We start from the raw sequence: 27,176 nt of genomic DNA on the forward strand, positions 1-27,176 counted from the left end.
TAACTGAGAAAAGCTGCTTTGGTATTTTAGACGAGCTCAGCCTAGTTTTAGCCTCGCCAAGCCTGAGCCTAGCCTCGGTTTAGTCGAGCTCAGCCTAGTGTTGCAGTGCTACATAGCCCTTGACTATGTGATGTCACCATTCATTCCACACCTCCGCTTCACCCAAATGTCTTTCCTCTCTTTTCTTACTTTTTCGACTCCAGTGCCGTCTCATGAACAGCTGCTGCTCTCTGGCCCCCTTGTTGGGTCACTCAGCAGACTCTTGTTTTCATGGTTTGGTATTTGAAGTGGAACGTCATGTCTCAAGTCTCTCCAACCTCCCGCTGATCAGAGAGATCACAGAGATCAGAGTGATCGGCGTGTGCAGTTACATTAAAGTCAGTTTTCCTCCTGAGAGTGATGTGGTGATGCATGCTGGGACAGAACATCAGCATCCGTGCCTTCTGCGCTGTGGGATTCATTTGATATGTTGGACACTTGACCAGGAGGCAGAGGGGAGGTGGAGAAGGTGCAGCAGCATTCAGCTCCTCCTCCACCCTCCATCCTACAGGCTGAAAGTGACAGAGTCAAACAGAGATGAGACCAAGACTCTGCTGCTCCATCGAGCGAACCAGAAATCAGAGAATGAACGTAGACATCAGTGGGTGATCACAACGGGTCATCACGATTCTGTCTGGGTTCGTGTTTACAACACGTGTGTTGGTTCTGCTCTGGTTGGCTTCCTGCTCCACCTGGACCACCTGTTACACACACACATACACACACACACACACACACACACACACACACACTCACACACACACACACACACACACTCACACACACACTCACACACACACACACACACACACTCACACACACACTCACACACACACACACACACACACACACTCACACACACACTCACACACACAAGGCCATCACTGTGGTCCTACATGATCAGTCACACATCTTCATTAGACGTAAGAGTGAACTGAATTTAACTAAAGTGTGTGTGTGTGTGTGTGTGTGTGTGTGTGTGTGTGTGTGTGTGTGTGTGTGTATCAGGATGTCTTCACGGCAGAGTGTAAGTTCAAGGAGTCGGTGTTTGAAAACTACTACGTCATTTACTCGTCAACGCTGTACCGGCAGCACGAGTCGGGCCGGGCCTGGTTTCTGGGTCTCAACAAAGATGGCGTCATCATGAAGGGGAACCGGGTGAAGAAGACCAAACCCTGCTCGCACTTCGTCCCCAGACCCATCGAAGGTGAGACACCAACGTGACTCTCAGACATGTTTTTTTCTGTGTTAGCCGACAAACGGCTAACGTAGCTTCCTCAGCAACCAATAGAACCAGGAAGCGGTGCTGGACGAGAGGGACGACAAGACTTCCTGTCGTACTGCACAGAGTGACGGTACTTTAGCTGCTAACAAGACGTTAGCATCGCATTCTCTTGATTTCTACTCAAAATTTTCCAGAATAAGACTCAAAACAGCTATGATAGTAATAGTGCAGCACAGGGCTTTTACTTTGAAGGCAAATGGTTTAGTTGGCTACTGATCCAGGATTGTCACAGGTGCCATGACGACATGCCCAGTAGTCGATTGTTCCCTCGACACATCAGAAGTGAGTCCACGTGTTCATTCAGAGAAGACGCAGCATCAATAAACTACAAATATACAAGAAGAGAAAAGAGGACACAAGCAGATGGAAGTTACCTGACTTTTGACCTTGATGGTGGTCAAGGATCAGATATCGATGTCTTCTGGTAGTAACGAGTCCCCGAATCGAGCTGAGAGTTGGTGTGGTGGCAGGTGAACAGAGGTTTCCTCCAAGGACGCCGTGAAGCTCCAATATCACAGATGCACGTTTAGCAGGAAACATGAAGCTGCGTTTCACCTTCGCTCTCCTCCTCGCCGTCTTCCCGTCTGCGTCCTCCAACCTCATCTTCCTCCTGTATTGTTTATCCCTTCATTTTATCTTTTACTTGCATGTGTGACATTGAAAGAGTACACAATGGACCAGGTAATAAAAACTGTGCGGGTGGAGACGAGGGACCCCAGGGGCTCACAGGAGGTCTGGTCAGGCAGAGAGTCCAGCAGTGAGGATGAAGGCAGAAACCGTCAGCAACATCGCACCGGCAGAGGAGTTCACCGAGAACCACAGCCTCCCTGCTTGTGAAAGTCAGCTGTGGAATGCGGTGCGACTTTGGTGGGGCCACGTTAGCAGGAAGGTTCCAGATGTTCGTACGCTGGGGTCTCCTGATGTCAGGAGTCCAATCTTCACGCCAGTCAGGTGCAGTTTCTCCTCCGTGACTGAGAAAACCGCGCCTGAAGCCGGCCTGCGTGATGTTGCCGTGCTGGACAGCAGAGCTGGGAGGAGTTCACACTTGGTCGTTACAGAGATGTAACGACAACAAACGCATCAAAGTAACGTCCGACTGATGATGCGGTGGTGCGGATTTGTTGCATCGATGAATTCTTGATCCGTTGTTTCTGTAACCGAGACGACAGTCAAACAACCTTCATCATGCAGGCGTGTTTATGCTGCTAGAAAAGCGCCAGGCCAGCCCGCTGTGAGCCCTGCTGGCGCCTCTGGAGTTTAGTCACTTTAGGAATGTTTCTTTATTGGTGTATTTATATGTTTTAACTGCCCCCCCCCCCCCAGTCTGTATGTACAAGGAGCCGTCGCTGCACGAGCTGGAGGAGAAGCTGCTGAAGTCCTCGCGGAGCCCGACGATGAACAGCGAGGAGCGAGCGAGGAGCCTGGAGCGCGAGCAGCAGCAGCCGGAGGACTGTTCAGAGCAGGAAGGCTCATAGCCTGCAGCGCCCCCCGCAGGAGGAGGAGGCGGCGAACTCCCATGTAACACTCCCTCTGTTCAGCTACGACAACCACACCGACGACGACAACCACCGCCATGACGACGGCGTCTACAACCAAGAAAAAAAGAAGCTAAAAAATGGGGAAATCTTCTTGCTCGTGATGAAATATTTTAATCTGGTGGGGTGGGGGTGGGGGGGGGGGCAGAGGAAGTTCCAAAAATCAGGACCTTGATGGTGATTTACATTTTATGCAAAAAGCTGCTGAAACAGCAGCTGGCGGTCAGCACATCTACTCCTCATCGCCACATCGTAGTCATCGCTACTGTCGTGATGATGACCAAATGTTTTGAGTCGAGCGAGCGCTGAGAACTCTGAAGCTTTAAGCCATGTAGAAAAGTCACTTTCATTTCTCGACGAATGCCGACACCTTCGCCACGCTTCTTCCTCTTCTTCTTCTTCTTCGTGTGTTTCATCCACTCAGAGATGAGAGTTCAGCCGCCACATCAACGGTCTGTCTGTGGGTTTTGTTGCAGACACTGCCGACGAGGAACCTGGAGGAGGACGCCGCCGCCACTCAGGTTGTCTGGTGCATGATTCACTGGTTTGGAGCAGCGTTTTTTGTTTCTGAGTGAAACGATGAAACGTTTCTTCCATTTAACGAAATCAAATCTCACCGAATGAAAAAATAAAATGTCTTGTTTTAGAGTAACATGGCTGAGAGACATGCACAAGTTAGCAGGCGAGTTAGCGGATGAGTTAGCGGGCGAGTTCGCGGATGAGTTAGCGGGCGAGTTCGCGGATGAGTTAGCGGGCGAGTTCGCGTGCGAGTTAGCGGGTGAGTTAGTGGGCGAGTTAGCGGATGAGTTAGCAGGTGAGTGCACAAACACGATTTCAATTGAAGGTCAGAGATTAAATTCCATTCAGAGATTGAAGGAACGTGAAAATGTCCATTTACAAGAAAGTTACTCAAATGAGTGAAGGTCGATGAGGTCATAAACTTTTGGCGAACAGCTTGCCGATATGTCTCGTGATCGTTGCATCCGCCTGGTGCTCCACGCGCAACAAACACGCCCACAAACAAAGAGCATCGTAAAAGCAGCACAGCGAACAGTGACGGCGTGACAGTTGGCGGTTGTCCCGCCTCTGGTCTTCTGTGATTGGTTGGCAAATTGGAAGCTGTTTCAACTCTCAAAACCCTCAAAGCGCTTCGTCCCAGCGACGGCGTTTGCCATTTAACGCTTCTATGAAAGATTAATTTACATGTCACTCCTTCAAAATGTGAACTCAGTCTGTTGGCATCTTTAACGATGACTCGACACGTTCGCCTCTCTTGAGCCTCTCTGTTGCTTCGTGGGCGCTGATGAGCTCCTGTCCTGATTCTTGAAGGGCGCCACGTCTTTCCGCCACGTCACTCCTCACTAAAACAACTTTCTGAATGTTCGAGTCGCAGCGATGACCTGAAACCAAACGTCTGCCTGGATACATACAACTGAGGTGATGGGCGGAAACATGGAGGGTTGTGATCGTTGGCGGGCTAAATCTTTGGCGGGCTAAACCGCTGGCGTGATCGTGAGCTCCTGTCTCTGTCTCTGCGCTGCGTTCGGGCTCTGATCCCATCAGAAGTTCTGCTGGGTACTTTCAGGCACAAATATTGCATGATGAGTTTCACAAAAGCCCCCGCAGCCGCCAGGGGACTGAAACATTTATGAGACACTCGCAGCCGTGTTGTGTAACACGGATCTGGTCTGAGCAGGATGAGTCGCTGTGCTACCTGACGAGAGCAGCCATGTTGATCTAGAGGATGATACCAGGTGTGAGGACATGATAGCGCCGATGACTGAGGAAGGCCTCCGATTGGTTCCCTTGGAACATGTGGTGTGTCCTTTTTAACACGTAAACTCAGCACAACATGTAAAGTGTCAACAGTGTTGAAAAGGACGCGCTAAAGGCTGATCGCACAAAAGAGGCGGGAATCAGACCCAAACACGCCAGCGAGTAAATAGAAGTCATCCAGCCGCTAGCACGCGCTCACGCCTCCATCATCAACATGTTTAGGGAGAACGCTGTCGTGTCGGAGTCATCACGTCATCACCAGGGCGGTGATGCCAAAATGAAGCTTACATCACGATGATGATTTGGACAAAATATGAACGCAAGGCTTGTCAGGACTGTTGCCATGACAACGAGCTAACAAAAACGTCTGGTTATCTGAATGAAGCTCTGATCAGGTGGTCCCACGTAGTGTGGCGCCACTTTTCCGGAACATCACTTGTGTTTGGCGGTAAAAATTCCACTTTGTATTTGGTGTGAACGCAAGCTTGTAAAGGTGATGATGTCATCAGCGGGCTCCTCCCATCAGTACCACAGCAGTTATTATTTAGACTGGATCGTTGATGCTTCTCCTCCGCATCAGCCATGCAGTGATTGATCCCGACCACCTGAGGCTGATTACCAGTTATTGATCGACACACAGGTTCACGGTCAGACAGCGGCGAAGGCGATCGGCGCGTTCGGATGCTTCACGGCGATGCATTGTCATAAAGAATGTTTGCATGTGGAGAGAAGAAGATTTTCACCGACAGCTGGACTGCGATGCATGCTCTGTCAGCACAACTGCTGCTGTTTCTGCCGCCATGTTGAATTCAGTTCCGAGCGGGAAAGGAGGCGGGGCTTGGGTGGGCAGGGCTATAGACATGGACTCTAACTGGCTGCCAGAACCCAGGTTTCTCTTTCGGATTATTTTTAGGTTTACATTTGAGCTTTGTCTGATTAAATGTGGATTAAAATAATGGATGAACTGACGGACGAAAGGAACTAACCAATCACAATCCACCGCACTGCCTCTGAGAACGTCTTCCAGTGGAGTTTGGGGTCGGACCACCAGGATCAAACGGGAACGCTTGAAGGGTTCTGCCGTTTCTTCTCTTCTGGTCCGAGGGGACATTTAATGTTTGTGACACGTGAATGCTCTTCTGTCCGTTACCTTCAACACCACCAAACCAGTCGCCGGGACTGTTGCAGCACCAGTGTCCGTTCCGCCAGGTGTGTTTCCAGTTCTGGTGGAGACCCGGAGAACCCAAACCTGTCCGATACGCATTTAAAGGATCGTTTGTACGCGTTGCCCTGAAACTTTGCTCCTCTGGGTTCTTTGAACGGCGGTCAATAAGATGTGGAGCTTGAGGATCACGTGAATGTAGAGAGGACCGGTAGTCGTGGCAACCACGTGAGAACGTTCACGAGGAAGTTGTCTCAGTATTTTTGGTGCTCAACAATGAACAGGAACAACAAAATAAAAGCGGAAACAGAAGGAGGAAGAAATAAGCTGTCAAAAGTAGGGAGAAGCGAGCAGGAGTGGCGAGCAGATACTGCGAGGGCAAGAGGCATCGATGTACTTTGGAAGTAAATGAAGTAGAAGTATTCACAGTCCAAGGAGTGTGAGTGATTCATCAGATGTTTAAGCGCTCTGATGACGCAGCAGATTTGCTGCAGAAGTCGTTTTAGTTTTGTCTGGTTTTATAATTATTATTGTATTTATTTTATTTATCGGGTTCTGCTCATTTGCTCACCACCTTTTTGTCTCAGTGAATTCGCTCCATCACTTTTACCAACATCTGCCTGTAAACGGAACCGACTGAATCACCAGGAGCTCTGAGAGAGGTCCCGTATTCAGCCGTTCCTACGGGAACGTTCCGACCCGCGGGGACTCCGGCGCGAGTGACAGAGCAAGAAATAAGAACTTGAACAAAATGACTAACAGAACTCAGCACACAGAAAATTCAGCAAAAACATTTTAAGCAACAAGACAAATAATCACAGTTGGGTGTAAGGACCAGTTACGCCGTCAGAGCTCTGAAGACCCACAGGTACCCTGGGGGTCCCCCAACCCCACTTTGAGAACCGCTGTAATTAGCAACAAACTCCACATCTTATTGATCTTGAAGTTTCTGCTCCGCTTGAGCTCACCTGGTGCTGCGTTCAGGTCTAGTGGGAGACAACAACACCGACAGGTCTCCAGGTCGCTATCATGTACCGGTAGGAAAATAAGAATCCCGAGTATTTGATGTGGAACCTTTCATTTCTTGGTAAATCCAAGGTGACCTGAACGCAGCATGTCAACTCAGAAGTCGAGCAGGTCGAGAGGTCACTCCTCAGTCTCAGCCTGGTAGTGCGGGAGGCGGCAGCTCGGCCTCACAACGGTCATTCGATCGTAGATCATCTGAGGATGTTGAGGTCCGGGGGTCGGCCTGCGGAACTCTCACTCTTAACTTCACCCAAAACCTCTAGGGGGCGCTGTCGCAACACTGCCGACGTCCACCGCCGCAAAATGATGATGTCATAATAACCAAGCAACAGAGGCCCTTTGGTGGTTGGTGACGGACGGCGGCCATGTTGAAAGTCTTTGCCGAAGCCTGAAATCTTTCTTTGTGTTTGCGGATGTTTGCACCTTTTTCTGACACTGTCATTGAACGCATCATATATTAGAATATAACCATCGCAAATACGCAGCAGGATGAAAAAAAAGATTCTTGAAAAATTAAAAAGAATGATAAAAGATGAAGTGCCAGTCTCGTTTTTGTTGAGAGAAGCTGAGTGCGGACCTCGAGGTTTGCTTGTCTGGAGCCTATTGATCGACAGACGGGAGGAGGAGGAGGGGGACCCGTGACGTCACGGTGCATGTCGTCATCTTGTGGATGAAATTAGTACTACATAAACTAACATTTTTAAAATGAAAAAAAGTAATTCATGATGAAGGAGCTGCAGTTCTGCCAAATTTTATCGGCTCACAAGCAGGACCAGGACCAGGACCAGGACCAGGACCTGCCAGGGTTCATAGCTGGGTGGGGGGGCAGCTCTCCGGACCGTCGCGTTCCTGCCCTCAGACGTCAGCAGCTGCTGATGTCAGAGACGCTGGACTTCTTTCCTAATTTGTGGTCTACAGACAAAAATCAACCAACTCTGAGTTCCAGCAGAAAACAGAAGAATACAAAACCCATTTGATAGTACTCGAGTGCAGCGGGTACTACAAGAACAGGAGGTACTGGTGTACCTTTGTGTACTGCAGGTGCAGTAAGAAGTTCTGGAAGAATCATTTGACGTCATAATGTTGAATCTCTTGAAAGAATGAATGAAGGAGGAGAGGAGAAAAAAAGTGAATTGTGAGTCCAAGTGTGGTAGTTACCGAGTAGTGACTGGAAGTAGAGTTACTTCATTTGACGTCATGACCAAACATCATTGGGGATCTTAATTTGTTATTTCCTTGGCTGCGCTTTCTTTGGGGGCTTTTATTTTGAAGGCTAATCCCGGAACTGATGTAAAAGACTGCGACACCGATGCTAACTGAGCTAGCCTTCCCACTGAGGCGGAATGGGCAGTTGAGTCCGCGGGTGGTTCAGCTTGAGTTTGCGGGCCGGCGCAGGTGCAGGTAGGCGGCTGGCCAAGTTTGGTTCCCCCGGCACGTAGGCGAGGTGGCGGGGCTCCAGCGGACCCGTCAAAATGGACTTGTTCGACGACCTACCGGAGCCAACCCAGACCTTCGGTGAGTGACGGTGAGCTAACAGGTGGATGCCGGGACCGCGGCTCTCAGTGCCCCGGGACCAATCCGGCGAACGAGCCTGGCCGGCGGTGCGGGGCTGCTCCGCTGACGCGAGCCGGGGAAGCAACCGTCGCAGCAGCACTGCCAGTGCCGGGGACACCGCCTGATGGGCGGACACACGGACGTGATGCGGTTGGGTGACGTGTGACGTGTTCACCCACGGTTTCTGTCAGTGACTGATCCGTTCAGGAGAGCTGCAGGAATGTGACGTCACGTCAAGTAACTAATCAGATCAGGAATGACGTAATTGGGCTTCACCTTAAAGATAGCAAGTTAGTGGGGAAGTTGAGTCCGAGACCTGAACGTGGATCTCAGGACGGCAGACCTCGGTCGTGAGGGTTCATCGGGGGGGATGTAACATTTGTGTGTGTGTGTGTGTGTGTGTGTGTGTGTGTGTGTGTGTGTGTGTGTGTGTGAGTTCATATCATCCCAGTCTGCTGGAGAGGAGACGATGTGCTAATATGATTTGGCTCTTCAAAGGTTTTGCAAGCGCAGATCAGAGGTGTTTTTCAGTTGGTAGGAAACTGGGCTGCAGGACGAGGGAGGAAGTCCCACTGATGATGTCAGCAATGTTCATATTTTCTCTCCAAAACCACTGAAATGGCGCTGATGTCATTTCTGGTGGAGTCGGAGTCAGACGTGGATGTGTTCCTCTGTGGTTCGAGAGGAGAACTCAGGGTGGAGGGTTCGTCACCATCCTTCTCTCCCTCCTCCTCAGTGCCGCCATCAGCTGCTGTTACAGCTCCGCCACATTCTACCAACGAAGAAGAGGAGAGTTTAAAACGAAAACGAGACGATGCAGAGCGACAGGCTCAAAGCAGAGAAGAGGAAGAGGAGGAGAAGATCAAGAAAGTTTGTAGAGAAGGTTTTCATCTTTACCGCAATGTTCGTCTGCATCCTGGCCTGTAGTTGGTTGATCATGTGATGTGGAGCCATGATGATTTCTCAGTGGTGTGTGTGTGTGTGTGTGTGTGTGTGTGTGTGTATGTGTTGACCAGGCCTCCCTGTACTCCGAGGCTACGTGGCAGCGAGGCGTGGTGAGAGGGAAGAAATGCAGGACGCTCATGTGCTGCTGCCGGACCTGAGCACCTGTCTGTCAGTGCTGCCACGCCAAGTGTAAGACCCCCAACCGTTAACCAGCTAGTTAACCAACCAAGTCTTTACTAACCGCCCCGCCCACAGTGTCACACTCTCCTAACGCCACCTCAGTGATGTCACACATCAGTTTGGTTGTGTACTTCTCAGGGTTGAAAAGGAAGTCCTGTGGGTGTCTCTGATGCGTCTCTGTGTCTCTGATGCATCTCTGATGCGTCTCTGTGTCTCTTATGCTTCTCTGATGCGTCTCTGTGTCTCTTATGCGTCTCTGATGCGTCTCTGTGTCTCTGATGTGTCTCTGATGCATCTCTGTTGCGTCTCTGATGCCTCTGATGCGTCTCTGTTGCGTCTCTGATGCGTCTCTGATGCGTCTCTGTGTTTCTTATGCATCTCTGATGCGTCTCTGTGTCCTGCAGGTCTTGTGTCTCCTACTTTGCTGTGTTTGACGGTCACGGTGGAGCTCGAGCGTCTCGGTTTGCTGCTGAGCATCTTCATCACAATCTGGCCAAGAAGTTTCCCCGAGGTGAGTCCTGGTTCCCGGGGGACAGTCCGTGTCTCTCCGTGTGTCTACAGGAGACGGCAGCGTGTCTGCCCGTCCTCCCTCAGCTGTGATGTGTCGTCTCTTTCAGGTGAAACAGAGAATCTGGACAAACTGATTAAAAAATGTCTCCTGGACGCGTTCCGCCAGACAGACGAGGACTTCCTGAAGAAAGCGTCCAGCCAGTAAGTGTGAGCCCACGGCAGGTGGCGTGAAAATGGCCGACGTTAGTATGACCACGTCCTCTGAGCTGATGTCTGGTCAAACGCGCCTGCTCTGTTCCTGTCGTTTTGTTATTCTACACTAAGCAGACGTGTGTCGTGTTGACTGTCGTCTCCTTGTGGTGGGACAGGAAGCCGGCGTGGAAGGACGGTTCCACGGCCACCTGTGTGTTGGTGGTGGACGACATGGTGTACGTGGCCAACCTGGGGGACAGCCGGGTACGCTGGCACCGCCCTGATTCACTGCTCACTTCATTCGCCTGTTTCCAAGCTGTCCTGGTCGTTGCTCTGCCGATGTGGGAGGCAACCATGTGCTTCATCCGTGGCGCGTTGAGTTGTCAGCTGCTTTTTCTTCACCTGACGGTGAGGAGTTCCCCCCCCCTGACCAGAGGGGGCGCCAGAGTAGCGACCAGGACGAGGACAGCTTCCCACATGCAGACAGGAAGCTCGCCAGGGCGGCAGCACAGCATCGCGTTCTGATGTGTGTGTGTGTGTGTGTGTGTGTGTGTGTGTCCAGGCGGTGCTGTGTCGGATGGAGGCTGCAGGACGAGCTGTGGAGGGGCAGCACCGGTCCGTGACTCTGGCTCTCAGTAAAGAACACAACCCGACCATCTACGAGGAGCGGATGAGGATCCAGAGAGCCGGAGGCACCGTCAGGTAACCACGCCCACACGCACCAGCCACCTGTCCTACACCTGCGATCATTCCATGGGATCTGTCCGTAAAAACACACAGCACTCATAATGTTATTTTGATCTTTGTGTGTGTGTGTGTGTCAGGGACGGCCGGGTGCTGGGCGTCCTTGAAGTGTCTCGCTCTATCGGCGATGGACAGTACAAACGCTGTGGCGTCATTTCGACCCCTGACCTGAGGAGGTGTCAGCTGACGGCCAATGACAGGCAAGAATGGCAGCACGGACCCACCGCAGTTCTAGAACCTTCTCACATGCCCGCGTGATGTAATTGAGCACAGGGACTCTGCTGGCCTGCAGCGCCCCTAGTGGACATCGTAGGGACAGCCTGTGTTTAGTTGTAGTTGCAGCTGAGGTGGAACCTCTGAGTCCTGTCAGAATACACAGTCATGGCCGCCGGTGCTGGTCCGCCCACAGGACTACATTTTGGACCATGATGCTTTGAGAAATATAAACAGGATGTAGGTTTTAATTGAGTTGTGCTGTGGGCTTCAACTCTCACCTGCATCTGTCCATGAGGTACAGTTTGAGGTACTTGTGCGAGAGCGCTGGTGACGGCGTGGCGTGTCTCCTCCCGGCAGGTTCATCATCCTGGCGTGTGACGGCTTGTTCAAAGTCTTCTCTGCTGATGAAGCTGTCAAGTTCGTCCTCAACCTCCTGCAGGTCTCACACACTTCTGCGTCGTTGTAGTTTGCAGCGCTAGCGATCGATGTACCTCCCCTAAATTAAACAGGTTCTCCCCCCCACCCAGGAGGAGAGTGTCGAGAAGAGGGCGGGGTTGACAGACCACGAGGTGCGGTTTGAAGCTGCTTGCCAACAGCTGGCTGCTGAGGCGGTGAGGCGGGGCTGCGCGGACAACGTCACTGTGATCCTGCTCTCTATTGACTGCTGAACACACTCAGACACACTCAGACTCACACTCAGACTCACACACACAGACGCACACTCAGACTCACACACACACAGACACACTCACACACAGACGCACACACTCACACACAGACGCACACACTCACACACAGACGCACACACACAGATGCACACTCAGACACACGCACTCACAGACACACACGCACACACACAGACTAACACTCACAGACTTACACGCACTCACAGACACGCACTCAAAGACACACACACAGACACACACACTCACAGACACACACACACACTCACACACAGACACACACACAGACACACACACTCAAAGACACACACACTCAAAGACACACACACTCACAGACACACACACACACAGTCTGATGCTCGTCTCCTCATTTGTCATGTTTTCTAATAAAAGTCCTCTTTTTAACTTCTCCTGTCAACATTTTTTCATGATGGAAGCTTTTGCTGTCTGAGGTCTATGCAGGGGGCGGAGCCTCTGAGGCTCGTCACAGGGGATGCTCGCTGGGTTCCGTCACCTGCTATCACATGTCTTGATCGCGTCGGGGGAATGGGAAGGAGACCCAAAGAACAAAAGCACCCGAAAACTTGCTGTTCAGATTGGGAGACGTGTCTACAACTCCGATGTTGCGAGTTTTGGGGTCACGTGACTGCCAGTTCCACGCTGGGTTTCTTTTTGGGAGGGAATTAGACCAGGCCGCCCGGCACGCTTCAGCTCAGCTCGTCAGTCTAAGGCAGGGGTGTCCAAACTGGTCCAGGAAGGGCCGGTGTGGCTGCAGGTTTAAATCAACTAAGACACAGCTTAGTTGATTTAAGTGGAATCAGGTGTTGCTTTTGCTGGGTTGGAATGAAAACCTGCAGCCACACCGGCCCCTACTGGACCAGCTTGGACACCCCTGGTCTAAGGTTTCCGCTTCTCAGAGCATCTCTCCATCCATTCGCTTCAATCCACTTCTTCCTGACGACTTCTTTTTGATGAATTATGCTTTGTTCTTTTTTTTATTGAGGATTACAGGTGAGTAACTGAGGATTACAGGTGAGTAACTGAGGATTACAGGTGAGTAACTGAGTCAACTGAAACATCAGTGCTCCTCACTGAACTCCAGATGGACACCAAACACACCGCCACTCTTCCCTCGGTCCTCAATCATGAACGTCAGTAACGGAAGAGTTCCTCTGACCAGGTGGGACCGGTGTCCCCTCACACCTCCGGCTGTCTGGTGTCTGGAAATATTCCTCAGTTTCCAAGCAATATCATAATCATCAGGTGACTTATTATCTGGTCCTCAGAGACTGAACTAGGTGATGTAATTCCACCCCGGGCCGCCAGGGGTCTGTAGGAGGCGGGCTAATCTCAACCGACACGGATGTGTACCGGAAGCCCGCTGTCAGAAGGTAAACAGCGGCAACAGTTCTGTAGTATTCATGCGTCTGTTACAGCCACAGCAAACCCTTCTACTCCATTCTTCAGTCGCTCCACACAAACAGAGGGAACATGCGTGAGCGGCGGGAGCGTGTGCGGGATGTGCGATCGGGCGGCCGAGTGTGAAACTACTGATGAGCCTCAGACTGTCAGCTAACATGCTAACAGACGACATGGACTCACTGCTGGACTTTGAGGAGTGTATCCAGGACTCACCTCAGTTCAGGTGAACACACACACACACACACACACACACACACGTACACGTGAACACTTCCCGCGCACGCGCAGAGAACCTGATGAGTTTTTCTCTTTAGACTGAACCTGGAACAGTTCGAGACAGAAGTTTCTGTACTGGAGACACAACTGGACAAGGTATTACTACTCCTACAGGATTAGAGTCAAAATACTGCTACTGGCAGCACTGTTAGTACCACTACTATCATCATGGCTCAATACTACTGTGTTTATATGTACTCCCAAAGTCACTTTTGCTGAAACTACATTTGCAGTACCACACTTAACTTCTCCAGCTGTTAGCACTGCTCGCGTTACTACAGTAACGACTACATCTGTTACCCTGGTAACTGCCTCTGCATCCTTCCTCCACCTGTGCTGGGGTCGGTACACATCAATAGTGTGTTGTTACTGTGTCATTTCCAAGTGTTACTTGAAGTGATTTATTACTTTGTGCAGTTTCCCTCCTGACACGGTGACTGACAGGTCCTCACCTGCTTTGAGAACAAAACCCCCGATTGACAGAAGTCACTAATTATCAGAAGTGCGGGAACAAGGCTGACGGGAGAATCGTGGCGGTGGCGGTGGGGGCTGCTATGTCACATTAAAATCAACAGAACAATGAGTCTCTTTTTCACTGAAGTCCCACTGATCCAGGAGCAGTGCTGCCCCCTGCTGTCTGAACCAGTCTCTGCAGACCGACCTCTCACTCCTCTCTGGAGGAAATACACAGAATGTAGAAAGACTTTATCGGTCCGTCATCTGTGTCTGTGGCCAATCAGGTGATGAAGCTGTGCAGTAAGATGGTGGAGGCGGGACAAGCCTATAACGCAACCAATCGGCTGTTCCTCGGTGGCCTGGCTGAGCTCTCCACGTACCACAAGGACAGCGTCATCAGCGTAAGGCTTCACATGATGTCATTCTGTCGGTCTAGGAAAGCTGTTGATAACAGTCAGAGTGAGCGGTCCAGGTGTGTGTGTGTGTGTGTGTGTGGTGCCATCAACCCTGCAACCATCCATTCATCGTTCCATTTCCTTCCTTCTGATGGTTGACATCACATAGAACTGAAGTCACAGTTCTTGTAACACGTGTTTCTTGTCTCCAGAACTGTTTGAGCCAGTTCAACCAGGGTCTGCAGGAGATGGTCAACTTTCACACGGTGAGGAACCACTCCCTGTTTCTGACCCGACTCACCGGGACTCGGATCCTGATGATGAATCCAAACGCTGGTCAGAAAAGCGGGATTGTCAAGGCGACTTGCTTGTCGTCCTGTAGCCTTCAAACTCTTGATACTTTGTACAAATTTCCGCCATGAAGTTACTTCAGCAGGACTCGGATCAGTTTATGTTCATTAAATCTCACTAAAATCTAAATTGGAAGCCGGTTGTTGACTCCAGGGGAGGTTACAGACTCGGGGTTTGGTTTTCTGTCCAGTGCTTCAGTCATGCTTGACGACCGATGGACAGAAAACAAACATAGAGAAGTGATACTGCACCCAAACTGTGTACTTTGTCTTTCAAGTACTCACTACTAGAAGTCTTAAGCTCACAAAGATGTTCCTTCCCTCCTGCCATTCTTGTTTTGGCAGGCATTTTAGATTTAGTTTTAGTCTTTTGGACTAAATGCTTCTTAGTTTTAGTCCCATGTTCGTCATTTCTATCCTTGAAAACTCAAAGGTTTCAGTCAAATATCAAAGATCCTCTCAATAAAGATGTGTGTGTGCTGAAGAGGCCACTCCAGTGTTAGAATGAAGCACTGAACTGATCCACCTTCAAAGGGGAGTTTCCCCTCTTTTTCTCTCTCTACCTTTTACTTTTATTACTTTGTTGCAGAGGCAGACAACACACTGGCCCACAATAGGAGTATTGTATCACAATAAAACAGGATAAACAAAATAAAAGCACACTTGACTTCCATGTGAACGACCTCATGTCCTCCATGTTGGCTTCAGCTGCTGTTATTGGTTAAAGCATCCAGGTGTGTTGCTTAGACAGGGAACAGCAGCAGGTCTGAGGACTCCCGTGTTTCCCAGTCCCACAAACACGGGTCAAAGCACTCCACCTGCCCCCCGTCCACAAATGGACAGGGTTTTCTTCATAACATGCTAGATTAATAGAAGGCTGCTTTAAACCAGCCAACATTAGCGGCCCTGGCAGCCCCGTTCATTCTAGCTTTAGCATGTAGCACTAGGAAGCGCTCTCTGCTCCACGGGGAGGTGGAGCCACCACCACCACCACCACCACCACCAAACTTTAGGCTTCATTCAAACAGAAACTGCATCTCAGGGCGAGCCTCACAGACTAAAGCTACGCTTCAATCATCCCTCTGTTCACGACCACCCGACACCGCTGCTGCTGCCGTGGTGAGAGTCTCGTCCTCTGCAGACAGGCCCAGACTGTGTGTGTGTGTGTGTGTGTGTGTGTGTGAGAGAGAGAGAGAGAGGCTTTTAGTGGGTGTGTACTGATGAGGGGGGCGTGGCCATGAGGACCAACAGCTCCAGCTGGCTCCAGTCTGATGTTTGAGCTCTTGATTGACATCGCACGCTTGTTATAATTGGCGGGAAAAAAACGCATGTTTTGAAACTTTGATGGTCCACCCACTAACAATTTAGTCTGGTCTCGTTCTCGTCAGACGAAAATGTTTACAATTTGGTCCCATTTTAGTCTTCACAGGGCGATGGTGACGTTCGTCTTAGTCTCATTTTGGTCTTGGAAAAAGGGGTCTGGCGTTGTCATTTTCGTTTTCGTCCAGCGTGACGAAAACAACACTGCCTCCTGCAGGACTTCTTAGAGACTCCAGGATGTAGGAAGAGCCAACCGCATGTATTTAGCCTGAAGCTAATTGAGACTGATGGCTAACAGCAGCTAGCCGTAAGGGGGCGGCCTCACTTCAGAGAGTTCTGGTACGCTGCCGGGAGACTGGTTCTCCCATCTGGGCTCAGCGGACCGTCAGACGCAAGAGAACCAGACAAAGTAGAACTCCAGGCTCCTGATCAGCAGAACCAAGTCAGTTTGTTTGTTTGTCCTCAGATGTTGTTGGATCAGACACAGAGAGCCGTCAGCCAGCAGCTGAGCAACCTCTGCACACAGTAGGTCCACCTGCACACTCCTACACACACCTGCACACTCCTACACACACCTGCACACTCCTGCACACTCCTACACACACCTGCACACTCCTACACACACCTGCACACTCCTACAGACACCTGCACACTCCTACACACACCTGCACACTCCTACACACTCCTACAGACACCTGCACACTCCTACAGACACCTGCACACTCCTACAGACACCTGCACACTCCTACACACTCCTACAGACACCTGCACACTCCTACACACACCTGCACACTCCTACAGACACCTGCACACTCCTACACACTCCTACAGACACCTGCACACTCCTACAGACACCTGCACACTCCTACAGACACCTGCACACTCCTACACACTCCTACAGACACCTGCACACTCCTACACACCACTACACACACCCCTACATACACCTACACACTCCTACACACACCTGCACACTCCTACACACACCTGCACACTCCTACACACACCTGCACACTCCTACAGACACCTGCACACTCCTACAGACACCTGCACACTCCTACACACCACTACACACACCCCTACATACACCTACACACTCCTACACACACCTACACACTCCTACAGACACCTGCACACTCCTACACACCACTACACACACCCCTACATACACCTACACACTCCTACACACTCCTACAGACACCTGCACACTCCTACACACCACTACACACACCCCTACATACACCTACACACTCCTACACACCCGCACTCTCCTAAACACACCTACACACTCCTACACACACCTGCACACTCCTACACACACTTACACACCACTACACACACCTACACACTTCTACACACCCGCACTCTCCTACACACACCCGTACTCTCCTACAGACACCTGCACACTCCTGCACACACCTGCACACTCCTACACACACCTGCACACTCCTACACACACCTGCACATTCCTATATATACACTTACACACCACTACACACACCTACACACTTCTACACACCCGCACACTCCTACACACACCCGTACTCTCCTACACACACCTGCACACTCCTACACACACCTGCACATTCCTATATACACTTACACACCACTACACACACCCCTACATACACCTACACCACTACACACACCCCTACATACACCTACACACTCCTACACACCCACACTCTCCTACAGACACCTGCACACTCCTACACACACCTGCACACCCCTACACACCTGCACACTCCTACACAACCACACTCTCCTACAGACACCTGCACACTCCTACACACACCTGCACACACCTACACACTCCTACACACCCACACTCTCCTACAGACACCTGCACACTCCTACACACACCTGCACACTCCTACACACCCACACTCTCCTACAGACACCTGCACACTCCTACACACACCTACACACTCCTACACACACCTACACACTCCTACAGACACCTGCACACTCCTACACACCACTACACACACCCCTACATACACCTACACACTCCTACACACTCCTACAGACACCTGCACACTCCTACACACCACTACACACACCCCTACATACACCTACACACTCCTACACACCCGCACTCTCCTAAACACACCTACACACTCCTACACACACCTGCACACTCCTACACACACTTACACACCACTACACACACCTACACACTTCTACACACCCGCACTCTCCTACACACACCCGTACTCTCCTACAGACACCTGCACACTCCTGCACACACCTGCACACTCCTACACACACCTGCACACTCCTACACACACCTGCACATTCCTATATATACACTTACACACCACTACACACACCTACACACTTCTACACACCCGCACACTCCTACACACACCCGTACTCTCCTACACACACCTGCACACTCCTACACACACCTGCACATTCCTATATACACTTACACACCACTACACACACCCCTACATACACCTACACCACTACACACACCCCTACATACACCTACACACTCCTACACACCCACACTCTCCTACAGACACCTGCACACTCCTACACACACCTGCACACCCCTACACACCTGCACACTCCTACACAACCACACTCTCCTACAGACACCTGCACACTCCTACACACACCTGCACACACCTACACACTCCTACACACCCACACTCTCCTACAGACACCTGCACACTCCTACACACACCTGCACACTCCTACACACCCACACTCTCCTACAGACACCTGCACACTCCTACAGACACCTGCACACTCCTACACACACCTACACACTCCTACACACCCACACTCTCCTACAGACACCTGCACACTCCTACAGACACCTGCACACTCCTACAGACACCTGCACACTCCTACACACACCTGCACACACCCGCACACTCCTACACACACCCGCACACTCCTACACACACCTGCACATTCCTATATACACTTACACACCACTACACACACCCCTACATACACCTACACACTCCTACACACCCGAACACCCCTACACACACCCCTACATACACCTACACACTCCTACACACCTGCACTCTCCTTCACACACCTAAATAAGCGTGTGTATGTGTGTGTGTGTGTTCCTCTCTCTTATTGTCACCTATCGGGACAATTGACCACCCTCATTGTTATAAATAACCCCGAATCTAGCCAGCAGGTCCGTAACCATGGCGATGTCATGTCTCTGAGGTTCCTGCCCCAGCTGGCTGACACAAGGAAGGAGTTTGTCCGGATCGGCGAGGATCTGGAGACGGCGGCGCTGAAGAACGCTCAGGTGTCTCGACAGAAAGCCAGCGATGCTGAGCGGGCGAGCCACCTGCTGCTCGCTACACGCAAGTGCTACCAGCACTTTGCCCTGGATTACTGTCTGCAGGTAGTGGGTGGAGCCATGTTTGATCGATGTTTGAATATCAGAAGCTGGATGACCCGACATGCTTTGTTTTTCCAGCTCAACACCTTCAAGACTCAGCAGAAGATCGACGTCCTCAACTCAGTGAGTTCAACTCCTGTTACACAATCCCAGAATACTTGGAGACATATGTACTTGTACTGCTCGGAGTACTTCAGTCAACACCAGAATTTAAGCTGAACGTAGACAGACGGGAGCTCTACCCCGCATAGCTGAGCCTCTACCTGAATTTGGTGGGGACAGGTCTGATGGTTTTGGTGTGTGTGTGTGTGTGTGTGTGTGTGTGTGTGTGTGTGCGTTGTCTTGGCTCAGGTGTTCTCCTTTGTTCATGGCCAGTTGACCTTCTTCCATCAAGGCTTTGACCTGCTTAGAGACCTGGAACCCACCATGAAGACCATGGCAGCCCAGGTCCTGACCTCTGACCCCACTTGTGCTGAACATTTGAGGCACAGGATCAGAATGATTGGGGGTGGGGTTGTGTGTGTGTGTGTGACTGAAGTAATGATGTCATATTCGCCATGGCGACACTGACGCTGGTTGTGGTGTCTCGTCCTCAGCTGGCGCAGCTGTCAGTGGACTGTGCAGCCAAGAGAAAAGACCTGGAGAACTCGCACCTGCTCGTCCAGCAGAGGGTCAGTAGCTGGTAGCATGCTAACGGCTAACCTGCACTCAACAGATGCTCTCTGCTGCTGGATGACACCTCTGTGGTTTCTTGAGTTTGTTGTTTACATTCTACTTTTTCCATCTGGATCAGTCGTTCAGTTCCTGGACTGAAGCACATCCAGGTGTTCTGTTATTAGTGTTCTGTTACCATCATGTTCTGCTCAGCATCTCTGCTGAATTCTTCCTCCCATGGAGATCTCAAGCATCCTGTTCTTAAACAGGAAGAGCAGAAGGATCTCGTGTTGTTCACCTTCATTTCTGAGTGTAATATTTGTATTTATCACCACGTCTGACAGCAGTTACTCTGATTTGATCCTGGATTCGGAGGTTGAGGTTTAGTGTCACATGACCAAGAGTCACATGACGATGATGCAACATGAACAAAGTGGTGTTAGAAGACAAGACGGAGCGCCGCTGGTCACTCGCTGTTTACAAGTTCCATCCTGCCAAACGTGGAGATGCTAGCAGGTGTGATGCAGGAGATGACGTGCGCGCGCGCGTGTGTGTGTGTGTGTGTGTGTGTGTGTAGGATGCCTCTGGAGAGACTGTGGTCGGGCCATGTCCTGGGAGTGATGACATCATCCAGGGTTACCTCTTCAAACGCTCCAGGAGGAAATCTAAAACCTGGAAGAGGTAAAGAGCTCAGAGTTTTCCTGATGAGTCAGCGCTTTGGACTTGAAGACTCAATGAGATCCAAAACTTTTCCTTTCAGATGCTGGTTTTTCATCAGAGACAACCAGCTCGTCTACAGGAAGTCCCACAAGGTGAGGCGTCTCGCTGAGGTCGTGATGGAAATCTTCAACTTAGATCATTTGCATCAACTCAGAGAGAACATGGCGGTCTGAGGGAAGAACATGCGCCATCAAGAGGTGAAAATGCTGAAATGTCTTTTGGTTTGGGTGACTCGTCCCGCAGGAGGACGCCGCCGTTCTCTTTGAGGACCTGCGACTGTGTGCTGTCAAATCTCTGGAGCACATCGACCGCCGCTTCTGCTTTGAGCTGCTGTCCGTCCAGAAGTAAGACACACCCACACACAGGAAGTGACAAATCTGTATTTGCCTCTGGCCTTCATGTCTGAATGTCTCCATGTTAGGGTTCATGTCCCTCACACGCTGCTTTCAAAACCCCTGACCCAGTGGAGGGCCTCAACCCCTAGGTTTGGCACCGCTGCACTATAAACCGTTGTGTATGGAGGTCAAACTCACTAACTGGCCAGCACACAACAACGAAGCGGTTGAGATGACGAGTTTTCATGATCAGGCTTGTTTTTACCGCCATTTTTCATTTTTATTCTGATTGCATTAGAAATAGACGTGTGTGTGTGTGTGTGTGTGTGTGTGTGTGTGTGTGTGCGTGCGTGCGCGTGCGCACCAGGTGCTGCGTCCTTCAGGCTGACTCTGACCAGTTGAAGCAGGCGTGGCTCAGTGCCCTGCAGGGCAGCATTGACCTGGCGTACAGAGAGCGAGTCGAAGCTCCGCCCTCTCAGGCAGGTTCAAGGTTTTTGTGTAATTGGCGCCGGTGTAACTTCCTCTTCCACAGTGTGGAGTACAAACATAAATTCATCTGAGCACATCGACCAATCAGGACCCTGAACACACGGATGTCACTTATTTGTCCATGACCTCTGCCTGCCCAGACTAAAGAGCCCCTCACTCTCCCGTGTGGCGGCAACAACTCGCCACTGGTCGCTCAGAGGCAGCCGGTGCTGGCTGTGGCTCTGCGGGGGCCCGGGAACCAGCGGTGCTGCGAGTGCGGGGAGGAGGAGCCCCGCTGGGCCTCCATCAACCTGGGAGTCACCATGTGCATCGAGTGCTCGGGCATACACAGGTACGCACCTGAACAACGCCACGGAGACGCACGCCACTTAAAATACACATTCACCTGTGGAAGTGAACAGTTGAGATGTTCTGTGTCTCAGGAGTTTGGGTGTCCACCTGTCCAAAGTACGATCGCTTACTCTGGACTCCTGGGAGGCGGAGCAATTGAAGGTAAAAACCGGTCACACCCATACATCAACACCAGAATATCACCTTGTGAATCAGCCGTCAGCAACCGTTCCCACCTTCAGGCCGTGATGATGTCAGCAACACTGCGTTTCCTGATACGATGACACGAGTCCAGACTTTTCAGAGCTGAAGCTCACAAACGATCCGTTTAGACTTTCTACCAATCAGCATCAGGACGCTGTGGCCTCGGTTCCTTTTATCATGTTGAAACCACAGAAATGTCAAAGATGGAGGCAGCCATCGTTCAGGAGACGCGGCGAAACCAGTCACACCTCACCAGTCGATGGAAACTCATCTGATCTCCTCTTTGTGACTTTTCCACGTTTCAATGGCTGAAATGGAACACAGTTTTGACACTCTTCCTCTGTGGTGCCTCTCCTCTCCAGCTGCTGTGTGTTCTAGGAAATGATGTCATCAACGGGATCTTTGAGGCACAATGTTCAGAGAGCGGACGAGTCAAACCCACAACTGACAGCTCACGGTAAAGAAACCTGCCCTTCCTGAGAAGTAATCATTCTAGCCATTATTACCAATAATCGACCAATAATGGACCAACAAAAGACCAATAATGGACCAACAAAAGACCAATAATGGACCAACAAAAGACCAATAATGGACCAACAAAAGACCAATAATGGACCAACAAAAGACCAATAATGGACCAACAAAAGACCAATAATGGACCAATAAAAGACCAATAATGGACCAACAAAAGACCAATAATGGACCAACAAAAGACCAATAATGGACCAATAAAAGACCAATAATGGACCAATAATGGACCAATAAAAGACCAATAATGGACCAATAAAAGACCAATAATGGACCAATAAAAGACCAATAATGGACCAATAAAGGACCAACAAAAGACCAATAATGGACCAACAAAAGACCAATAATGGACCAACAAAAGACCAATAATGGACCAACAAAAGACCAATAATGGACCAACAAAAGACCAATAATGGACCAATAAAAGACCAATAATGGACCAATAAAAGACCAATAATGGACCAATAATGGACCAATAAAAGACCAATAATGGACCAATAAAAGACCAATAATGGACCAATAATGGACCAATAAAAGACCAATAATGGACCAATAAAAGACCAATAATGGACCAATAAAAGACCAACAAAAGACCAATAATGGACCAACAAAAGACCAATAATGGACCAACAAAAGACCAATAATCGATCAATAAAGGACCAATAAAAGACCAATAATGGACCAATAAAAGACCAATAATGGACCAATAATGGACCAATAAAAGACCAATAATGGACCAATAAAAGACCAATAAAAGACCAATAATGGACCAATAATGGACCAACAAAAGACCAATAATGGACCAACAAAAGACCAATAATGGACCAACAAAAGACCAATAATCGATCAATAAAGGACCAATAAAAGACCAATAATGGACCAATAAAAGACCAATAATGGACCAATAATGGACCAATAAAAGACCAATAATGGACCAATAAAAGACCAATAAAAGACCAATAATGGACCAATAAAAGACCAATAATGGACCAATAATGGACCAACAAAAGACCAATAATGGACCAATAATGGACCAACAAAAGACCAATAATGGACCAACAAAAGACCAATAATGGACCAACAAAAGACCAATAATCGATCAATAAAGGACCAATAAAAGACCAATAATGGACCAATAAAAGACCAATAATGGACCAATAATGGACCAATAAAAGACCAATAATGGACCAATAATGGACCAATAAAAGACCAATAATGGACCAATAATGGACCAATAAAGGACCAATAATCAACCAATAATCGATCAATAACTGCAGATTGTGTTAAACTTGCTGTTAATTTTCCTCTCAGTGCTGAGAAAGAGACGTGGATCAAAGAGAAATATGTGGAGAAGAGATTTGTGAAGATGAGCAACTCTGACGGCGCTGGTAAGTAACAGTCTGCTGGCTCCGCCTCGTGGGAGGAGTCAGCTCACCCACAATGGAGCACCACAGGTGTACCACATGACCTATTTTTGTTGTCCAATGGGAAATTTGCCTGGCAGGGATCGTGTGTTTTTGCAGTCCAGTAGGAAGCTAGCAAGGCAGGGATGAGGAGCTGTGTAGCCCAACAGGAAGTTAGCATCGCACCATCTGTCGTTGATTGTGTTTACTTCCGGCCTGGCGTCCTCCTCAGGGGCGGAGCACATGTCACCCCACTGAGGGACAGATGAGCTGGCTGGTCTCTGTGGGAAGTAACATGGCGTCTCATCATGTTCCAGAGCAGTTGAAGGACCAGGCCAGCCTCTGTCTGTATCGGGCTGCGTTGGCCGGAGACTTGGTCACCATGGTGGAGGCGCTGGCCCAAGGGGCAGAGGTCAACAGGTGCGTCAGCGAGGAGGAGGGACGCACAGCCCTGATAGGAGCTGCAGTCGGGGTAGGCGGAGCTCCTGTGTCATGATCTGTTCATCGGCTCTAAAGGAAGGACCCGTCACATAGACCGTTACGATCTTGATCCTGGATCAGTGCCGTGACTTAATTTTTTAAAAATAAAAGCATCAGTACTTTGTCGTTATATCTTGTCAGAACAGCTCTGAGTCTTAATCTGAAAAATTCTGATGAGTGATTGTGTTGCTAGCTTGTTTTTAGTAGCTTAGCTAACAACATGCTAGCTTGTTTTTGCATAACAAGTCGATGCAGATGTTATGAAGCTACCAACAAAAACCTGCGTCTGTCCTGAGTCGCCTCTCTCGCTGTGGCCTGCAGGGGTCGCTGCTGGCCTGTGAGTTTCTGCTGCAGAACGGCGCAAACGTCAACCACCGAGACTTGCGAGGGCAAGGGGCGCTGCACGCTGCCGCCACCGCTGGACACACGGGGTAACGACACACACACACACACACACACACAGACTGGTCAACACAGCTTCACTGGGAATTGTGACGTTGTGATTGGTCATTGCAGGCAGGTGTGTCTGCTGATGAAGAGAGGAGCCAATCAGTACGCCGTGGATGAGGCAGGAAAGGACCCGTTGGCAATCGCCGTGGAAACGGCACACGCCGACATCGTCACGTTGTAAGTCACCAAACATGAAAGTGACACCATTTGTGATGCTAAAGGCGTGTTTTTGTTCTTACGCTGTCACATTGAAAACTCCACAGTCTGTAAAAATTAGAATCAGCAAATCTGCCGCTGTGGCTGGGTGGGCGTGTCACTCCGTGGCCTGTTCGTATGGTGTGAGCCGTAAAATCTCTTCTTGCCTTTCTGAGATCTTTACTTCCTGTCTGGGAGACTCAAACCAGAGCTAAAAATGTCCAAAAGTACTGAAGAACACGTTTGAGGCTCATTGTTGCCCCAACTGACAGCGGCGTCAGTCAGCTCAGAAGATGATGTCACTGTGGCAGCCAGTTTCCTCCATGTTGTCTGTAGCAAGGGAAACGGAAGACAGCTGCACATTAGCAAAGTGCTTGTTCCTGTTCGTGCCTTTGGTCCGGTCTCTGGTGATTGGCTGCTGCGGCGTGATGTCAGCTTGCAGTTCTTGAAGTTGAGCACATCTCAAGGAGATGAGGAGTGGCGTCATCGCCGCAGCGCCGGGTTTGGTGTGAAACCCAACACTGGTTGGGTTCCGTGTGCCATCCATTCTCAGCCCTTGGATGTGCAGTAGCGGGTCTTCTGAGCGATGATGTCATGGTATTCATCACCAGAGATGGTTGATTGTTTCAGGCTGCGGATGGCGAGAATGAATGAGGAGATGAGGGACTCGGACGGCGTCTTTGGAGCTGCCGGTCAGTAAACGCTCACCAAACTTTGAGGTTTCAGCTACAAACACACTGATGTCCATTTCCGTCCACCAGGAGACGACGAGACGTTTCAGGACATCTTCAGAGACTTCAGTAACATGGCGTCGCACGACCCCGAGAAACTCACCCGACGGCAGTTCAGTCGTGGAGGAGAGGAAGAAGAGGAGGAGGAGGAGAAGGTCAACAAAGAGAGGACGTCTGTGTAACAGGAAGGACAGCACTCAGCTGTTTACTCTCACACGTCTTCGTGCACATGTACTTCCTGTTTCTGTGGTTGTAGAAAGTCTCCAGTGACGTTTGGCGTAGAGGGAGACGTCTCAATGTTTGGATGCATTTCCGTCTTCAAGATGTCGTCACTGAATTAACTGACTGGAACGTAAACTTGAACGTCGGCGAAGCACGTCGTCATGGTTTGGCATGAAACCGTCTTGTTGCTTCTCGAGGTCACGGAGGTTAAAATGTCTCTTTCAGAATTAACGGTCGGCTGAAGCGAGCAAGACAACGTCAGTGAGGTCAAGTGGTGCAGCTCAGAAGCTAGCTGCTAGCTAGTAGGCTAGCTGCTAGCTAGTAGGCTAGGTGCTAGCTAGTAGGCTAGGTGCTAGCTAGGAGGCTAGGTGCTAGCTAGGAGGCTAGGTGCTAGCTAGGAGGCTAGCCGCTAGCTAGGAGGCTAGCCGCTAGCTAGGAGGCTAGCCAGGAGTAGGCACGTCCGTCACCGGTCTTAATGCTAAGCTAAGCTAATGTGTGTGTGTGTGTGTGTGTGTGTGTTGTTTGGTGTCTTACTGTGGTCAGAAAGGGAAATACTTCTATTCATATAATTCTCTGAAGGATTTTAGCCACTCTCCTGCTGTTCTGTCAGTCCCTGATATCTGATGTTGGCGGTCAATCATGAGCTGCTGATGATGTCACACGTCATTTCACCATGAAGTCGTCCTGCTGGACAACGAGAGGAAACTTTACTGAGAAACATTTCATTCCTGACTGTTACTAATGTGACGTTGACGCTAATTAAAGTCCACTAATACTCCACAGGTCTGTGTCCTCTGTCTGCACGCTCAATACATGACAAAGTACTCTGAGCATGGAAGTAACTGCTCTCTAAAAATATTCAGTTCCAGTTAAAAGTACTGTATTAGTACTTAAGTACTCTCAGCTTCAAGTAGTTACAGCACACAACTGCAGGAACTTCCACCTGTAGAGGTTCTCTGTCGTCGTCTCACCTGGCGTTTCTGCATC

The 27,176-nt window shown here is 50.0% G+C and overlaps 3 protein-coding genes across 11 annotated transcripts in view; all 3 read left to right on the forward strand.

The window, feature by feature from the left end:
- Positions 1 to 7,354, forward strand: part of LOC147255204 (fibroblast growth factor 12-like) — a 36,815-nt gene extending 29,461 nt beyond the window's left edge. For both annotated transcript variants that reach the window (XM_086216949.1, XM_086216948.1), the window contains exons 4-5: positions 1,048 to 1,246; positions 2,648 to 7,354. In XM_086216949.1, the coding sequence (XP_086073075.1) occupies positions 1,048 to 1,246; positions 2,648 to 2,799 (351 nt within the window). In that variant the 3' untranslated portion in view covers positions 2,800 to 7,354. The remainder of the gene's footprint in view (positions 1 to 1,047; positions 1,247 to 2,647) is intronic.
- Positions 7,355 to 8,118: 764 nt separating this feature from the next.
- Positions 8,119 to 12,268, forward strand: ilkap (integrin-linked kinase-associated serine/threonine phosphatase). Of its 2 annotated transcripts, none has more exons than XM_086216946.1 (10): positions 8,119 to 8,338; positions 9,114 to 9,260; positions 9,394 to 9,511; positions 9,907 to 10,013; positions 10,120 to 10,213; positions 10,381 to 10,468; positions 10,767 to 10,906; positions 11,029 to 11,148; positions 11,522 to 11,603; positions 11,692 to 12,268. In XM_086216946.1, the coding sequence occupies exons 1-10, from the start codon at positions 8,296 to 8,298 to the stop codon at positions 11,830 to 11,832; spliced, it is 1,080 nt and encodes a 359-aa protein (XP_086073072.1). In that variant the 5' UTR covers positions 8,119 to 8,295; the 3' UTR covers positions 11,833 to 12,268. The 2 variants fall into 2 exon arrangements, with proteins under 2 accessions (XP_086073072.1, XP_086073073.1); XM_086216947.1 differs by having other exon boundaries at positions 8,215 to 8,348.
- Positions 12,269 to 13,190: 922 nt separating this feature from the next.
- On the forward strand, positions 13,191 to 26,962 carry LOC147255206 (arf-GAP with coiled-coil, ANK repeat and PH domain-containing protein 2). Of its 7 annotated transcripts, XM_086216950.1 has the most exons (23): positions 13,192 to 13,492; positions 13,584 to 13,641; positions 14,286 to 14,402; positions 14,609 to 14,662; positions 16,533 to 16,591; positions 19,268 to 19,451; positions 19,527 to 19,571; positions 19,800 to 19,895; positions 20,045 to 20,119; positions 20,680 to 20,783; positions 20,863 to 20,914; positions 21,066 to 21,166; positions 21,244 to 21,306; positions 21,525 to 21,636; positions 21,787 to 21,977; positions 22,069 to 22,138; positions 22,543 to 22,637; positions 24,020 to 24,096; positions 24,429 to 24,583; positions 24,913 to 25,022; positions 25,108 to 25,218; positions 25,867 to 25,928; positions 25,998 to 26,962. In XM_086216950.1, exons 1-23 carry the CDS (start codon positions 13,401 to 13,403, stop codon positions 26,147 to 26,149), a joined length of 2,235 nt encoding a protein of 744 aa, XP_086073076.1. In that variant the 5' UTR covers positions 13,192 to 13,400; the 3' UTR covers positions 26,150 to 26,962. The 7 variants fall into 7 exon arrangements, with proteins under 7 accessions (XP_086073079.1, XP_086073080.1, XP_086073081.1 ...); XM_086216953.1 differs by lacking the exon at positions 25,867 to 25,928 and having other exon boundaries at positions 13,191 to 13,492; XM_086216952.1 differs by lacking the exon at positions 21,244 to 21,306.
- Positions 26,963 to 27,176: the final 214 nt, after the last annotated feature.

This window comes from Aulostomus chinensis, chromosome 10 (assembly GCF_037954235.1).
Source record: "Aulostomus chinensis isolate RoL2024-O1b breed Wild chromosome 10, RoL_Achi_v1.0, whole genome shotgun sequence".
NCBI lineage: Eukaryota > Metazoa > Chordata > Actinopteri > Syngnathiformes > Aulostomidae > Aulostomus > Aulostomus chinensis.

What these genes read in the sequence shown, in the direction of transcription:
- LOC147255206 (XM_086216950.1), top strand. Translation starts at nt 13,401, where the DNA reads ATGAGCCTCAGACTGTCAGCTAACATGCTAACAGACGACATGGACTCA. An exon ending in AAATCTAAAACCTGGAAGAG is followed by an intron (nt 20,784 to 20,862) that starts GTAAAGAGCTCA and finishes TTTTCCTTTCAG; the next exon opens with ATGCTGGTTTTTCATCAGAG. An exon ending in CCCACAACTGACAGCTCACG is followed by an intron (nt 22,638 to 24,019) that starts GTAAAGAAACCT and finishes TTTTCCTCTCAG; the next exon opens with TGCTGAGAAAGAGACGTGGA.
- ilkap (XM_086216946.1), top strand. Translation starts at nt 8,296, where the DNA reads ATGGACTTGTTCGACGACCTACCGGAGCCAACCCAGACCTTCG. An exon ending in GGCCAAGAAGTTTCCCCGAG is followed by an intron (nt 10,014 to 10,119) that starts GTGAGTCCTGGT and finishes CGTCTCTTTCAG; the next exon opens with GTGAAACAGAGAATCTGGAC. An exon ending in CCAACCTGGGGGACAGCCGG is followed by an intron (nt 10,469 to 10,766) that starts GTACGCTGGCAC and finishes GTGTGTGTCCAG; the next exon opens with GCGGTGCTGTGTCGGATGGA.